Here is a 16,013-nt window from a genome sequence, read left to right as displayed (position 1 = left end):
AGATGAAGATCTTGAGATCGTTCCCCTTGATGTAAATATGTTCGTCAGTCGGCCATCTTTGACATGCACCTGCATCAGATGCGTTTAAAAAGAACACTTGGTATTTTTTTCGAAGTTCCTTTCTCTCTCTCTCTCTCTCTCTCTCTCTCTCTCTTAAATTCGTTGATCTCCCAACATAAAGTTAGCTTCCACTTGATCAGATATCCAGGAAAAGGATAAGAAACGTTACGTCTTCTACTCGGAAATGCGATGATGAAAGGAGAACACGTTGGCATAACAAATGGGGAATGTGATATGTATGTTTGAACGAATGGAACATAGTAATCTTACGAAGTCACGAACGATAATCCATATATTTACTACGTACGTATATCGATATACGATACGTATGATAATAAAAGGAAAGAGAAAATAAAAGTAAAAAAGAAAAGAAATAAAGAAGAAAAGAGTTGAAAGAAAAGAAGAGAAAATACAATGTCGAAGAGAAGGAACCATGAATTGTGATCGTATGTTTTGAAGTTAGATCGAAAAGATTTAGGTATACACTTTTTCTCTCGCTCTCTCTCTCTCTCTCTCTCTCTCTCGGTCATTCTGTGAGCATACATAATCGGTGGATCATTAACATTAGAAGGACTAATGGAAAAACGTACTTCGTTTCGATAGATTGGTTTGAAAGATAGGGTAAAAGAGACGATGTGTCTTCTTTGTGGATCCTCACCGAGTCGAGGACATGGCGTATATAAAGTTGACGATGGACCTCCAGTGCGTTTCAGTTGGCCGAAAACCCTTAAACCGTAGACCTCTTTTTCCATGCAAAATTCCTCCCTTCTCGATCCTCTTTTCTTTTATCTCTCTCACTTCTTTTCTTCTTCTCCCTCTGTTTATCATCTTTCTCTCTCTCTCTCTCTCTCTCTCTCTCTCTTTTTCTCTTTCTCTGTTCCTCTTTTGATACTTCTTCCTTCTCTCTCCCTGTTCTTCTTCCATCACGACTTCCATCTCGGTGCGTAGAAAGAAGACGAGACGTTCTCCAAGTGGGTAGCTGCGCAACGCGAGTGCACGAATGCAACACAGTCCTCCTCCTCCTCCTCCTCCTCCTCCTCCTCCTCTTCCTCCTTTCTCATCTCTTTCTCTCTCTCTTTCTTTCTCTCTTTCTCTCTTTAGGAGTATAAGTCGTCAGAGTCTCCTCTTCGCCCTTTTTATCTCTCGTCTCCGTCGCAAGGACGCTCGTGCACCTTCCTCTCCTCCTTATCCTCTTCGTCCCTCGAACAACTTCTCTTCCTTCCTCTTTTTCCTCTCCCTCTTTTCTCCACTCTTTCTCTCTCTCTCTCTCTCTCTCTCTCTCTCTTTCTCTCTCTCTCTCACTTTCTTTCCTTCTTTTTCTCGCCTGACATCCTTCAAGTTTTGTTTTGTACGTCGGCCTACTCCTCCTCTTGCTTCTACTTATCCTTCAAGCTCTCTCTGCTCTTCTTCTTTTACCTCTCGTTTCACTACTTCGTTTATATCATCGTGATACTCTCTCTCTCTCTCTCCCTCTTTTCGTGCTCTCCTTTCGTCTTTTCTCATCCACTACGCACACATACACACATACACACACTCTCTCTTTCTCTCTCTCTCTCTCTCTCTCTCTTTCTTTCTAACAGCAAAATCGGCACCTCTCCTCTATCAACTTTACTACACCCTCCCACCCATCGTCCACTTTTTACATACATACTCTTTTTATCTCATCGAACCCAAAGAAAATATCGTGAACTGTGAAAAGTCAGACTGATATGCGGTAATAATTGCTATAATAAGTGATTGTTGAACTCGTATTTCATAAGTTTTGTTCGTGCTGCACACCGAATTGCCGACAGAATTGACGTCCAAGTGAGAGCTATAGTGGGGGTAAACGTCGTATAGGGGAATCGGGAGTCAGCTCTTGTTCATGAGCTGCCTGTTAGACGCCTCTACTTTAGACGTTCGCCGGTAGTTCCTCCGCTCACGACAAGAAGAACAAGAGAGTCTCTTTCCTTTTGTAGAAAAGAGATAGATAGATAGATATAAACAGAGAGAGAGAGAGAGAGAGAGAGAGAGACAGAGACAGAGACAGAGAGAGAGAGAGAGAGAGAGAGAAAGAGCAGGTCATCCCAACGTGAAAATTCTGTGCTTCCATTGGCGACACGACAGTGACTCCTTTTGACTTCAGGATACACGATAGAAAAAAAGAAGATGATCCTTGGATGGTACAGCATTCTTCTCGCCACCCTCTTGGCTTTTCTAATTTATATCGCTTTCTTCTGGAAAATTAATTGGATCAGAGTGAGTCTAACATTGTTTTTATTTCTTCCTGATCACTAATAATCATGATCATAGAATTTTCCTCATAGATTCTAATTAAACAGGATTATAAAATAGAATTAATGTTTAACAGAAGATCGATATTATTAATCATATATCTTTCTCATATGTTTATTTCATTTTTAACACAAAATATGTTATATAATTTATTTCTAATTAATTTGAAATAAATGTCGCTAAGCTAGTATAAATATAGTTGAAGTATCCAATGAAAAAAAATTTGATGATTTACTCATTATCTAATTATTCATTAATTGTTGAAAATCATAAAATCATATATATAAATATTTATAAATATATAAATAAAAGTAATTAGTTGCTCCCCAATAGAATGATATTATGTATAATATTATACATACGAAAGTATTCTAATCGTTTGTTATTTCTACAAATAATCATTAAACGTCTAATGTTGAACGATCTCGGTACTTGAAAATTTATTTCTTATGTAAGACATTAAATATTTTTTCTAAAAAAAGAAATGCATAACACTAACTAACGTTAGAGTTAAATCTTTATAATTATTTATATAAAATATCGAATAATGCGCCTAGAGGGGATGCAACATTCGCGACATGTTTCATAATATTGCTTGCGAACGCCATCTATCAGTAAAAAAAAAACTTTTTTATACTCTTATGATAAGCGACATAGTGTAATAACTATTGCTTATCATAAGGGTAAAAAGATGTTTCTCATTGATAGATGGCGCTCACAAACAATATTACCGACAGATTTTGAAGTGCTACTTATTGTCAGGCGCGCGCACTTCTATAATTATTATTACATAATTAATTAAATACAAAGCAAATAAAAAAAAAATCAATTGAAAAAATCGAATATTCATCAATTTAATTTAATCTGAACCTGGGTTTGATTTTTTTCTCCCTTCTTTTATTATTTTTTTTTCTTTTTTTTTTTTTTTTTTTTTTTTTGAATATTAAATAAGGCTTTCGTCTGTTGTTGTTGTTGTTGTTGTTGTTATTGCAAGGACTTGCGATGTCAGAACAAAATAAAATATAGGAAGATGGAAAAATTGCCGCCGGTTTATCCAAATGGATGGTTCGCCTTACTCGAAAGTTCACAGTTGAAAGTGGGACAAGTGAAACATGTATCAGCTCTTGGAGAAAATTTTGCCGTATTTAGGTAAGCGTTAAATTGATTAAAATTCGTGAAATATATTGATCAGTGGGATATAGAGGTATAGACATCGTTTTATTAAAAATAATTAAGTAATAATTAATTTAAATAATTCAAAAATGATGACGATAGTAATAATGTTAAGTCGTGTGCATACGAAGGACCGAGAAAGGTATTGTCAACATTCTCGATGCATATTGCCCACATTTAGGGGCAAATATGGGCGAGGGTGGACGCGTGAAGGGAGAATGCTTAGAATGTCCTTTCCATAAGTGGCTCTTTTGTGGTAACGATGGTCGTTGCTTGGATATACCTTATGCCGATAAAGGTAAAGTATTTTTTTCATTCTATTTTATTTTTTTTTTCTTTTTTTTTTTTTTTTTTTTTTTTTTATTCTTTTCAAAATTTTCGTTTATCACATATAGCATACATAAAATTGTTGGCTTCGTTACAGTGCCGAATGTTGCCAAAACAAAAGCATGGAAAAGCTGTGAGGTTAATAAAATAATATTCGTTTGGTATCATGCGGAATCGGCTAAACCAAATTGGCAGCCACATACCCATGAGAAAATTTCTAATGGGACTTGGCGTTTTCAAGGTCGAAACGAATTTATCGTTAACTGTCATATACAGGTTCGAGAAAGTTACTTTTAAACATTGTCCTGATTTCGAATATCATTTAAATGATAGTTAGATAATCCGAATAAATTTTATTTTCAAAAACGAATAAATAATGTCGAAACTTTCGATAGTTGGCATACATAAGTTAAGATCGAGAAGAAAGGAAAAAAGAAAAAAAAAAGAAAAGAAAAGAAAAGAAAAGAAAAGAAAAAGAAAAAAGGAAGAAACATTTCGATTTCGATTTTTTTTTTCGGGGAAAGTAAAAAAGTAACGAAACGATCGATTCCAGGATATAGCGGAGAACGGTGCCGATCTGGCACATCTAAGCGCGGTCCATGGACCAGCTTTGTTTCTTTCGGAGGACGTGATGCGTTTCGTTCGTCACAGATGGTCGAACGCAAGATGGACACCGCATTCGAGCGAATCCAATGATGATTCATCTAAAACGTCAATGGAAAAAAACAATCCGGAAAAAGAGACGATGTGGGAGGATGATTTAACAAAGAGAACATCAACAGGCAAGACGACGATTAACGGAGATTCGAAGAATATGTTGAACGGTAGAACAACGATGACGACAACAACGACGATATCAAACGGACAACAGAATTCTTATAATTCTGAAAAGCATAGAGCTAGTATGACTCTTCGTCACAGTCTGTTGTTTCTCGATCGATTCGATATACTTGAGCTGAACGTGAAGGTCGAACAGATTGGTCCAGGATACGTCGAGTTATTCATCGAGACCACATTCGGCAACATGTTCATCTTACAAACTGTGACACCGATCGAACCATTGTTACAACGTGTTTGTCACATTATATTTTCTCCGCCATTATTGGCGCCTTATGCCAACATCATATTTCTCGGTGAATGTTTGATGTTCGAGAGGGACGTTGCTATTTGGAATCACAAGAGATTCGAAACACGACCTATCCTAGTAAGAGAGGATAAAACCATAGCCGCTTATCGAAAATGGTACTCACAATTTTATTCAGCTAATAGCCCTACTTATCAGACGGCAATGAAAAGTTTGCAGTGGTGACGTAAGGAAGTCAATTATTATTATTATCGTTTGAGATCAATCATGCTGAGGACTCGATCGACGATAATAGAACACGGATATGTTGTTTTATTTCCTTCTTTCCCATTCCTTCACCTTGTTACACAATTATTATTTGATCGTTTAAAGATTGTATAGGAAGTAATGTTACGTTCGTTCTGATATAAAATCATTACCGCGTTGAACGAGGATTATTGAAAATGTTTCGAAACATTTGGAAGTTAACGTTCTTCCCGGTAAGTAATGTATATAAAACTTATATCTCAGTGTAAGATCAGAGTATTAAGTGCAATTTTCCCGATAATCATATATGTATGTATCTACTTGAATGCATAGATATAGGTGTACACTAACTAGGCTATAGAATTAGATTATGGAAAAAAAAAAAAAAAAAAAAAAAAAAAGGATGAGATATCTATCTTCTCTTGCGAAAGAGAAGTCGCAAAGTAAATAGATGCAATTTCAATAGCATAAAAATATGAGTATTTATGTGGTATATTAACAATATACAAGTTTATAGGTACAAACGTTGAGATACTTGTTAAAACTTAATCCCATTCTCCAATGTACATAGCACGCGGTGCAGGAGGTATCACGCCTCTCGTCGGGATGGGTAATCTTCCATATATATGGTTGTACGGCGATTCGATTCTATTATCCGTGTCTGGAAATTCAACGAAGGTCGTTTACTTGATCGTTCAAAAGATCGCGTAATGATCGGATAAAAGGGGATCATCGGACACTGCTCACGATTATATCGCACACGCTTACAATTACACAATATAACATATAATAAACATATTTTTTAAACTATACAGTAGAACGGAGAGACACGGTCAATGACCGGTTCTTCTTTCTCTTTTTCTTTCTTTCTTTCTTTTTTTTTTTAATTACGTTAAAAAAATGACGCAACTCTCACACACACACACACACACAATCTCTCTCTCTCTCTCTCTCTCTCTCTCTCTCTCCCTTTCTTTCATTCTCCTCATTCTCATAAGAACAACACACAGTGTTTCTTGTTTAACGTAGACGAGACACGTTCGAATTATCGTGAATCGAATTTCTTATTTTCTTCTCATTTTTCTGCTTTTTTTTTCTTTTTTTTTTTCTTTCTCTTTTTTTTTTTTTTTTTTTTTCGTTCACACCGACAAGTGTCGACCCACATATTACGTACCGAGCCCACTCTCAAAACTTCTCGCATGGTACATGATGTGTGGTCGATTTGCGGGAACGTGATGTCCATATATCTGAGACGATTGACTACTTGCATATACGGAGCCAGCATAAGATGGTGCAGGTTGTGGTCTGATGTGTCCTCGAAGAGGAATACCTTTACTTTGTCCATTTCTTGCCATCTTCACGAAATTAGGTACGCGTGCACGTAATCCACAATAATATGGATCGTCTATAAAAAAATTTAGAAACAACAAACTGTATCTAACATTATCTACCATATGAACAGAACGATGATCGTATATATCTAATGGTATTAATTAACTACAAAAAAAAAAAAAAAAAAAAAAAGAAAAAAAAAATAAGAAAAAAAAAGAATAATAATTCTTTGGTTCTTATCTTACCATATTTTTTTCTATCATCGTTCTTGCTCCTTTTTTCTTCATTCGCCATACCGGCAGGTTTTATCGTTCTCGAGTAATCATCCTCGATGTCATCGTAATCAGGCTGTATAGAAATAAAAATACAAATTAAAATGTACTTTGAAGAAAATTCGAATGGAAAATTTTCTAACGTTTCTAATGAATTTCATAAAAAGAATAAGAAAAAAAAAATATATATATATATATATACATATATAATTACCTTAGGTATATCATGACCATAAAGATTTTCTCTGGGTGGAAGTTTAGGTGGCCTCTCAGCTCGTCGTTGCTGGTAACTTGTGGATTGCATGTAGATTTGTTCTCGCGAATCTCTCTCTGATTGCATTATTTCGCTAGGTCCAACAGAGGATGATACACCAGCGACGCTGTAAGGATCCTCATCTGGAATAGGTATCCTTGGACGATTTTTTATATCTACAGGCCTTTGCAAGGCTAAAACTGAAAAACGATGTTGATCGTTTAATTAAAAATATCATATTAAATGTTCATTGATAGAATTAAATTGAACGAAATCTTAAAGTAAATTTTTCTTATTATACCTGGTGGCAGTTTTGACTTGAGCATGTCCAGTCCGACGACGTTCACGATCAGAACCCATACTGGACATTGAAGGAGATCTGCTTCCGTTCTTACGAAAACAATAGCACTTAAACATTGCATCTCCAATCTTCGTCTATCGGGATAAGCTCGTCGAGTCTCGCGAGATAAGTTTGTTTGAAATTTGTTCATATCAAACAACTATAAAAAAAAAAATCAATGATAAAGTCTATTCAATAAATTCTATTTTATTTAATTATATCATATATTATATATTTTTATAAGTATCATATCGAATAATTCACGATCATTATAAGAGAAAAAAAAAAATAATAATAATGAAGTATGATCAAGAAGAACATTCACAAAGAAATATGCCTTACCTTTCCCGGTTTCTCGTGTTCGAGGGCACCCTGTGAATTACGTATAATTTCAGGCCCGATAGCATTATCCTCCTGATTGGTTGGTTTGATGTAAACATTATTTTTACACAACCTTTTAATAAGAATATTTCCTTGTTCGTCCATTTTAATTTTAACACCTTGATTTATATGACGTTTCGCTTCTTCCGTCTTCGGATCACGCATTGGATTATCAAAACCGCAAAGTCCTATCCTGTATTAGGACGAAATAAGATATAAGAAAATAAATTAATCTTATGGCTATTATTAAGAAATAGGATATTATAAAGTAAGTTACCTGAAGCCATCGAAGCCATCATTTGAGCCGTTTATCGTGAGAACCGGTGCCCTAGCATACGCTTTCGCTACGCGTCTATTTCTCTCAAAGACAATTACTTTCGCCCATATTTCATCATCTATTTGATTCCATTTATCCAAAACTTCTTGTATATGATCCTACATACAAGTAATATAAATGCTAATTAATGAAACGATCTAGTGCTCCGAAAAAGAGACAGGATAATTTTTGACATTTACATATATATATATATACATATATATATTTTTCTCTTGTTTCCTTTCTTTTTTCTTTTCTTAATTAACGAATATCATAATGTTTAATACTTGAGAGAAAATAGAAAGAACCGGTCAAAAAGAAGATCATCGACCTGATATAAGACTCGATGGTATTTATGTTTATTGAAAGAGAAAGGTGAATTTGTGATTGTAGATCTTTTAAAAAGTATTAAAATCAATCGTCCATATCGATCAGTGTATTAAATGGATATACGTATGCGTGTACGTGTGTGCGCGCAAAAAAAAAATCTCCGATGTAATTTGACAAAAATAAATAATAAATATAAAATAAATCTCGAAAGATATCTCTTACAGTATCTAGATCATTTAAACGTGATCGATCGGAACGGAGGTGTTATGCAACGAAGGCTAAGACTAAGATACGATTTCCGTTCTAATCGAATTCCTTGAGGTCGGAGTGTGTATGCTAGTTGATAGGGGACTATTGCGTGGCATAGTCAGTCTACAGGCGTAATAAAGTTTCGTTTCAGAACGAGACAGGAAAGACATAACGGTGATGGATGATGCATCGATCGATCGATCGATCGATTGGACGATTGGATGATTGTCATCGTTGACCGGAATCACGTACCAGGACGAATCGAATTCGAAGGTGGCTAACTCGTTCTCATTGTCTTTGTCGTTGTCGGTAGAAGTCGACCTCGTTACGCGGAATACTCCTTCATAATTCATAACGTATCTACGGTGAGAAAGGTTCGGTAGATATGTACGTTCTTACGTACATACATGCGTACATTGAAAATTAGAACGCTAAGAATACGATCAGGAGGCACGCTTTCCTCTAATTCAAAAGTTTACCGATACATTGTTACGAACTAGCAAATTAACTAGGGAGAGAACCACACAACGTATACAACAGGCACGCCATCGAGAGACTTTCGTATTTCGCTTTCGGCCACGTTTTTACCTCGCTGCGGTTTTGTAACACATAACAGGCCATGCAGAGAGTGGAAAGAGAGAGAGAGAGAGAGAGAGAGAGAGAGAGACTCGCATTTCTCTTAAAGTTATCCGTGTGAGGTTCTCTCTACGAGCTGATCCTACCTCACTCTCTATCTCTATCTTTGTCTCTTTCTCTCTCCCTCTCTCTCTCTCATAGTATCTATTTTCGTTATTACGAGCATAATTTTTTGAAAAGCGATAACCATGCGTTTCAAACCGGTTTGCATCAGTTTTAAGAGCGTGCATGCAGGGTCGCCAAAAACACTTTGCCTTGCATGTGCATGGCTGAACTACTAAACCGGTTGGTACGCTTAAAAGTCAACGAGTAGAGTTGGCGTATATGTAAATGCGAGAATACGCGATATTATTGGTCTTATCGAGAGAGAGAGAGAGAGAGAAAAAAGAAGTCATAACGTAAGTACAGGAAATACGGAGATTATTTCAAATGTACCCCTGGGAACCTAACTATTAACGTAAAATCGAAAAGCTGATATTTGATATTTCTTACCTTATACAATTTGTCGAGATTATACCAAACATCCTCCTCCTCTTGTTCCTCGTATTGAGACTCCACGAGATTATCTCGCGAACGAGAGAGTATTTTTCTTCTCGATACCATTGTGTGTACGTCTTCTCAATCTGAAAAGAACAAAAACAAAAAAAAAAAAAAAGACAGAAATAAAAAACATTGAAATAAAAATAACTTAACCAATGTCAAGGAATGGATTGATGATGGAAAGAAAAAAAATAAATAAAAAGAAATAAAAAATTTAGGCACAATTAATAAAACACTGTGAATAAAATTTTCTCTTAAAAGATTTCTATCAAAAAAAAAAAAAAAAAAAAAAAGAACAAGCGATAATCTCTACTATCTCTTTTCTTTTTTAATATCATCATTTCTTGTTTTAAAACAAGGTGACAGCTAACATCCGCGTGTAATCCTTAAAATATTCGTAAAAAATCTGACGTTAATTCTGAAGATAAAAAAGAAAGAAGAAAAAAAAAAAAGAGATGGAAAAAAAAGAAAGAAACTTGAGAGAGAAGACAGTATAGAGAGAGAGAGAGAGAGAAAAAAGATTGGAGAAACCATTAAAAACCGTGTCATCGAGTTAGCTAGAGACGCGACATGACGTTGCCCAAATCTGACTTCTTTTTATTATTAGCCTATCCGTTCGTCTTTCATACGAAAAATTCGTATGCTCGCGTGTTGAATAGAGACATACTCAATAAGGAAGACGCGACTCACCAATAAAACGAGAAGATTGAAACTTGTAAAAAAACAAACAAACAAACAAAAACAAACAAACGAACAAAAAAAAAGAAGAAGTAGAATCGATTCCTCAAGTCAATTCCACGAGCCACGAAGCTTTTGCGAGGAGCTTTGAAAGATACGAAAAACAAAAAATTATTAAATAGCCCGATACATTCCCATTTGCTCCCACTCTTTTTCCTTCTCTTCCTTCTCCTCCTTTTTCTCCTTCTCCTCCTCCTCCTCCTCTTCCTTCTTTACCACCACCACTATCCCTCAAACGAAGAAACGTACGAACAACTCGAATACCGGCGCGTCAACTGCTCGGAAAAGTGAAATTCGCATTCCATCGGCACGCTCGCTACCGGCCGTACGTGGCACACGTGTACACTGGCATCGAAGTCGGAGCCGTTACACGACACTCCTATGAATTTCCCATTTACGACATCTTTTTTTTTGCCCTATCCTTTTCTCTCTCTCTCTCTCTCTCTTTCTCTCTCTCTGTCTCTCTTGTATGATGTAAAAGACAAAGACGCGAAGACGAATAAGAAGAAGGGAAAGAAAAAGAGGAGGAAGAGAAGAAGGAGGAACAGATGAAGGAAGGAGATGGGGAAACATGATTCGATCGTATTCAATGACTGATCAAATCGTCATAGAATTTTCCCAACTTGTTAAATAACCAAAATAGTTCGATCAATGACCAAATTTATCATTATCGTTATCGTCGTTGTTGTCATCAACGTTATCGTCATCGTCGTCGATTATACCTATAGGTACGCACAGTACAAGCCGTCAGAATTTCCCTGAAACTGCTGGCTTTCACTTCTTCGAAGAATGCGAAGGTTGTACACGAACAACGTCTAGCCTGGCAGTGGGTACGGCACAAGGAGTCTCTTTTTCCCTTCCCTCCCCCTCTTTCATTCTCTCTCTCTCTCTCTTTCTATTTATTTTCCTTTTGCTTCTCTCTCTCTTTCTCTCTCTCTCTTTCTCTCTTTCTCTCCCACTCTCTTTCTTTTTCTCTCGCTGTTTCTAACTCTGTCGCACACACTTCATCCTCGCATCTCTCTTTCTCTTTCTCTTTCTCTTTCTACCATGACAGAGTCTGTGTCTCACTCGCACAGTCGCACTCCCCTCGGCTGAACCGAGAGACTTCGATGAGCGCAACCGCGAGATTTCAAGCAGTGGAAGGAAACTGGTTATGGTCGGCCGCGTAGGCAGGCATTCATACACACACCCTGCGTGGTGGACAGGGCTGGGCAAAATACTCCTACAACTCGGCCGTTCCATACCCATAATACTTCACTATATATGTATATATGTATCTATGTATCTATGTATGTATGTATGTGTGTATGTACTTACCTAAGTATCTACATACGTATTTACGCTCGACGAGAAATATATACGAACTATGATCCCCTCAAGAGAGAGAGAGAGAGAGAGAGAAAGAGAGAAAGAGAGAAAGAGAGAGAGAGAAGCAGCTAGGACCGGCTTTTTGCATGGGAAAGAGAAAGATAGTAAGAGCGAGTAGGACTCGTCGAGCAAGCCGCGAGGCTCGCGAGTTCGCTTTCGTCGAGCGTAATAGCAGCAGGAAAAGAGAAAGGTGTGCGGAGTAGTTTTGGGCCTCTCGCGGGAAGCCTGGAATGGGAGAACTTCGAGGCTAACTATATGTATCTAGAAAAACACTCTACCTAGCTAAGAGAACCAGACGCCGACCTAAGACGAACTTTGATTTTTCTCCTTTAACGAGTATTAGGAAAAAAAGAGAATGAAAGAAATAAAAAGAGAGAGACATACATAGAGAAAGAGAGAAAGAGAGAGAGAGAGAGAGATAGAGAGATAGACCAAATTGAGAGACTTGAATGGAATGCACGACCGATGAGTCGTCGTTTAAACTGACGCAATTGTCAGGTCCATGACTTCTTCACGGTAAATACCGTAGCGATTATCGAGAAAATTTTCTAAACGAATCATCCTCGATCTCCACCTTTGAATCATAGTTTCTTTTTCCTCCTTTTTCTTTCTTCCTTTTTTTTTCTTTTCTTTTCTTTTTTTTTTTTTTTTTTTTTTGGGTTGTCTCTGAACTAAAACCATAGCTTTACGTTGTCCAGTCACGTCACGACGTGATCCGCTTGAAAGGAAAGAAACAAAATTCCCCGAGAGAGTTACGAGTCATCGGCTTGGTTCGGATATTTTCGTCTCGCCATAATATAATCATCATTCTTTTCTTTGATCGTATCGATCTTCTCTTCCGTTTTCTATTTTTCTGCTCATATCCTTGAGAGGGAGAGGGAGAAAATATTTGATAAAAAAATAATTAGGCAGTCGTTTTTTCTCGAAATCGAAAGTCTCAAAACCTGTACCACGATGTCATTAGCCTTTATCATTTAAATATTCCTTTAGCAATTTCGTTGCTAATGTCGATGCCGCTAATAAAATATTTTTTCTTTTACTTTCTTTTTTATTTTTTCTTTTTCTTTTTTTTTTCTTTTTCTTCTTTTTCATTTTATCATTAGATCGATAAAAAATGATTGACCTTTTTCTCTTTCCCTCTCTCTCTCTCTCTCTCTCTCTCTCTCTCTCTCTCTCTCTCTTTTTCTCACCGGCGGTCTATATTTATCCTCTTCTACTTATATGGTTATCATTTAATTTCACGGCATCATGAAAAAGAAAAGAAAAGAAAAGAAAAGAAAAGAAAAGAAAAAGTTTATTTTTAATATAAAAAGAAGCGAGTAATCTCGCAAATCGTAACGACATCGCCGCCGTCTTGGCTTTCACGATCTCGTGCGCGCGCGCACGCGCGCGCCGCGAAAGTCGATCTCGCAATCGATGTATCTATCTCTCTCTTTCTCTCTTTCTTTCTCTATCTTTCTTTTTCTTGACATATGCTATTTTAATTTCGTCCTTCTCAAAGGGATCATATGATCATCTTTTGAAGATTTAACAACTGTTAAAGTACTTTGAACGTAATACGTGAGGATATTCTCGTAAAAGTGTCGAGAAGACCGATGGATCCCGATTTAGCTCTCTCTCTCTCTCTCTCTCTCTCTCTCTCTTATGCGCGCGCGCATTGGGCGCGCCGAAGGATACGAAAAATCGTTTCTCTCTCTCTCTTTCTCTCTCGAAAGGGCGATGCACAAGTCGTTCGAAAAAAATCGCGCGAAGGGCAACCTTCCAATGGCGCCTTTTTTTTTGAATCCTCTTTTGTAAAATAAATATTCGCAGTTCTTTTTTCTTTCCTCCCCTCTCCTATACCAAGAAAAATGAAAGCCGTCGCTCGAGAATAAATCGATTCGCTTCGCGTAATTCGCTTAACATTTTTATACATTCAAAGCATTTCGCTCTCTCTCTCTCTCTCTCTCTCTCTCCTCTCTCTCTCTCTCTCTCTCTCTCTCTCTCATTCTTTCTCATGTAACGATAATGGTGTAGTACCTTAACAAGAAAAAGATAAAAAGAGAAAGAGATATTATAGCGTAGGCGATTTTGCATATCCGCGTATGGAACGACGGTAGAACATAACGACATCCATATGTTACCGATCTAGCGGTACGTTACATACCTTTCGAGTGACAGCACTCTTTCTGACACGGCGATAGTGTATAGCCGTCCTCCACCTTCAATATGGTTCGGATGTGTCAAAGATTTTAGCACTTTGTCGAGCTTCTTGCCTATCCATAATCGACGAAGAACAACGGATTTTGGCACAAGCCAATGAATATATCTCTTTTGAGGCTGATATTTCCTGAGGTTCTGCGTGATCGAGAATCGGCACTATCATCGGGGAAAAAAAAAAGAAAAAAAAAAAAAAAAAAAAGGGGGGGATACGGATATCGAGGACGAGTAAGAGTGAGAGTGAGAGAGGAAATGGATAAGAGGGAGAAGAAGAAGTTAAAGAATAGAAAGGATTGAAGTGAAGATAATGAAGAAAAAAGAAAAAGAGGACTAATAAAAATGATAGAAAAAAGTTGTCAATGGAAAGGGAAATTAGGAAAGGAAGAAGAAGGAAAAGAAGAAAATGAAGATGATAATGATAATGATGATAACGAGGAGAAGGAGGATAAGAAGGATGAAGAAGAAATGAGAAAAGAAAAATGATAATTACTTCCCGCGTAAGATTTTAAGCAATTTTATCGTAGAATTTACGTCGGGCCTTTATTCGGGCCGTACACGAACAACGCGATAACCGCTCACTACTCGTCACCTACAGGCAGGTAGCCTTGCCTCCTCCGAGTCGCGAGTGAGAGTTGCAGGACGTTCACCATGTTGGTGAACAGTCGCGCATGCGCCGTTAGGCAGTCTCTTGTGCGCTCGCGTGACGTCAGAAATAGGACAAGGAGCCCGCTGGCCTTTGGAAAGGCGCGACTCGCGGCCGAAGGAGGAGGGCCACTGAACTGTCTCTCCACCGATCCTATACTCTTGTCCCCTCCTCCTCCTCCTCCTCCTCCTTCTTCTTCTTCTCTTCATCCGCCTCCGCCCCTACTTCTTTCTCCTCTCAACGTCTCCTCGTACACGAGCATTGGAATCGTCCTTGCATCTCTCAACCCCCATTGAATTGGTTTGTAAGATCCTTCCGTTTAACGACCCACGAATCTTCGTGTCTTTCACGACCTTTGATCTTGATCTCCTTCGATATTTTTGTATACATATATATATATATATATATATATATATATTTGTGTATGTATATATATGTGTGTATATGTATATATGCATATGAGATCACATAAACGAAGGATGTTTCAATAGAGAATAGATATATGTATCTAGTAAAATGAGAGATCGATATTTAACTTCCTCGATTACATATTGTATAAATCGTAGAAAAGTGTGTTGCCTTCATAAAAACACTTCTATTCTACTCTTTTTTGCTCTACATATCGTCTGCCTTTTCCTTAAGTTTATCGTCGAAGCAAAGACTGAAAGTCATCGGGTTCGGTTTAGCGACGTGTAAAACACACGCTTCGGATTAATTGCGCAACGTATGTACGTACATACATACACATGCACAGTTGTGTAATACAACCGTATGGACGGACACTCATGACTAATAGTTTCAGGATTCAGGATAGCGCCATTGAATCTTGTTACTTGAGCAAAAAGCAACGATTCTCTTGACTCCTTCGAGAAACCTATATGCCAAACCCTCCTTCCCTCTCTACCTTTCTATCACTCCCCCCACTTTTGTAACAACGCTGTTGTTCCATTGAGTTTATCTCATCTCGATGAAAGATTTCGTTGAGTCTTACCGCTTATGCAATTTCATGATGAACGTGCGAGAGGAACGTTTACTTTAAAAATTTTATACGTTTCCCTTGTATTACAAAATTATGTAATTTTCATTCACTCTGAATGAAAGAAAAATAAAATTAATTATAAAACTATATATATATATAAAAGAAATATATATATATATATATATATATATATACATAAATCGACACGAAAGTTGTTTTATTAATATATTATACAAATCTGTACAGTAAAAGATATTAGGCCACCAAAGCACT

At 37.1% G+C, this 16,013-nt stretch overlaps 3 protein-coding genes across 8 annotated transcripts in view; 1 reads left to right on the top strand and 2 right to left on the bottom strand.

Moving 5' to 3' along the window:
* Positions 1-781: 781 nt before the first annotated feature.
* Positions 782-7,576, top strand: LOC124947659 (cholesterol 7-desaturase nvd). Of its 3 annotated transcripts, none has more exons than XM_047490120.1 (5): positions 782-2,298; positions 3,287-3,483; positions 3,639-3,805; positions 3,932-4,110; positions 4,388-7,576. In XM_047490120.1, the coding sequence occupies exons 1-5, from the start codon at positions 2,209-2,211 to the stop codon at positions 5,141-5,143; spliced, it is 1,389 nt and encodes a 462-aa protein (XP_047346076.1). In that variant the 5' UTR covers positions 782-2,208; the 3' UTR covers positions 5,144-7,576. The 3 variants fall into 3 exon arrangements, with proteins under 3 accessions (XP_047346076.1, XP_047346077.1, XP_047346078.1); XM_047490121.1 differs by having other exon boundaries at positions 786-2,298; positions 3,329-3,483; XM_047490122.1 differs by having other exon boundaries at positions 787-2,298; positions 3,329-3,483; positions 3,623-3,805.
* On the bottom strand, positions 3,534-14,914 carry LOC124947658. Of its 4 annotated transcripts, none has more exons than XM_047490118.1 (9): positions 14,609-14,914; positions 9,766-9,896; positions 8,020-8,177; positions 7,704-7,935; positions 7,323-7,521; positions 6,983-7,221; positions 6,742-6,844; positions 6,339-6,569; positions 3,534-5,825 (listed from the first exon to the last, which is right to left on the bottom strand). In XM_047490118.1, the coding sequence occupies exons 2-9, from the start codon at positions 9,874-9,876 to the stop codon at positions 5,710-5,712; spliced, it is 1,389 nt and encodes a 462-aa protein (XP_047346074.1). In that variant the 5' UTR covers positions 9,877-9,896; positions 14,609-14,914; the 3' UTR covers positions 3,534-5,709. The 4 variants fall into 4 exon arrangements, with proteins under 4 accessions (XP_047346074.1, XP_047346072.1, XP_047346075.1 ...); XM_047490116.1 differs by having other exon boundaries at positions 14,066-14,912; XM_047490119.1 differs by lacking the exon at positions 14,609-14,914 and adding an exon at positions 10,801-11,242.
* Positions 14,915-15,940: 1,026 nt separating this feature from the next.
* Positions 15,941-16,013, bottom strand: part of LOC124947660 (40S ribosomal protein S13) — a 1,569-nt gene continuing 1,496 nt past the window's right edge. The window contains exon 3 of the mRNA XM_047490123.1: positions 15,941-16,013. This exon is cut by the window's right edge and continues 287 nt beyond it. Within this exon, the coding sequence (XP_047346079.1) occupies positions 15,996-16,013 (18 nt within the window). The 3' untranslated portion in view covers positions 15,941-15,995.

This window comes from Vespa velutina, chromosome 3, assembly GCF_912470025.1.
Source record: "Vespa velutina chromosome 3, iVesVel2.1, whole genome shotgun sequence".
Taxonomy (NCBI): domain Eukaryota; kingdom Metazoa; phylum Arthropoda; class Insecta; order Hymenoptera; family Vespidae; genus Vespa; species Vespa velutina.
This window is presented reverse-complemented; position numbering and strand designations above follow the sequence as displayed.

Bases quoted from the DNA above. Each gene is read 5' to 3' on its own strand.
- LOC124947659 (XM_047490120.1), top strand. From the start codon at position 2,209: ATGATCCTTGGATGGTACAGCATTCTTCTCGCCACCCTCTTGGCTTTT. The intron at 3,806-3,931 runs GTAAAGTATTTT...GCTTCGTTACAG, and splicing joins TATACCTTATGCCGATAAAG to TGCCGAATGTTGCCAAAACA. The intron at 4,111-4,387 runs GTTCGAGAAAGT...GATCGATTCCAG, and splicing joins TCGTTAACTGTCATATACAG to GATATAGCGGAGAACGGTGC.
- LOC124947658 (XM_047490118.1), bottom strand. From the start codon at position 9,876: ATGGTATCGAGAAGAAAAATACTCTCTCGTTCGCGAGATAATCTCGTG. The intron at 8,178-9,765 runs GTAAGAAATATC...ACTTGTATGTAG, and splicing joins ATCTCGACAAATTGTATAAG to GATCATATACAAGAAGTTTT. The intron at 6,845-6,982 runs GTAATTATATAT...ATTTCTATACAG, and splicing joins ATGGTCATGATATACCTAAG to CCTGATTACGATGACATCGA.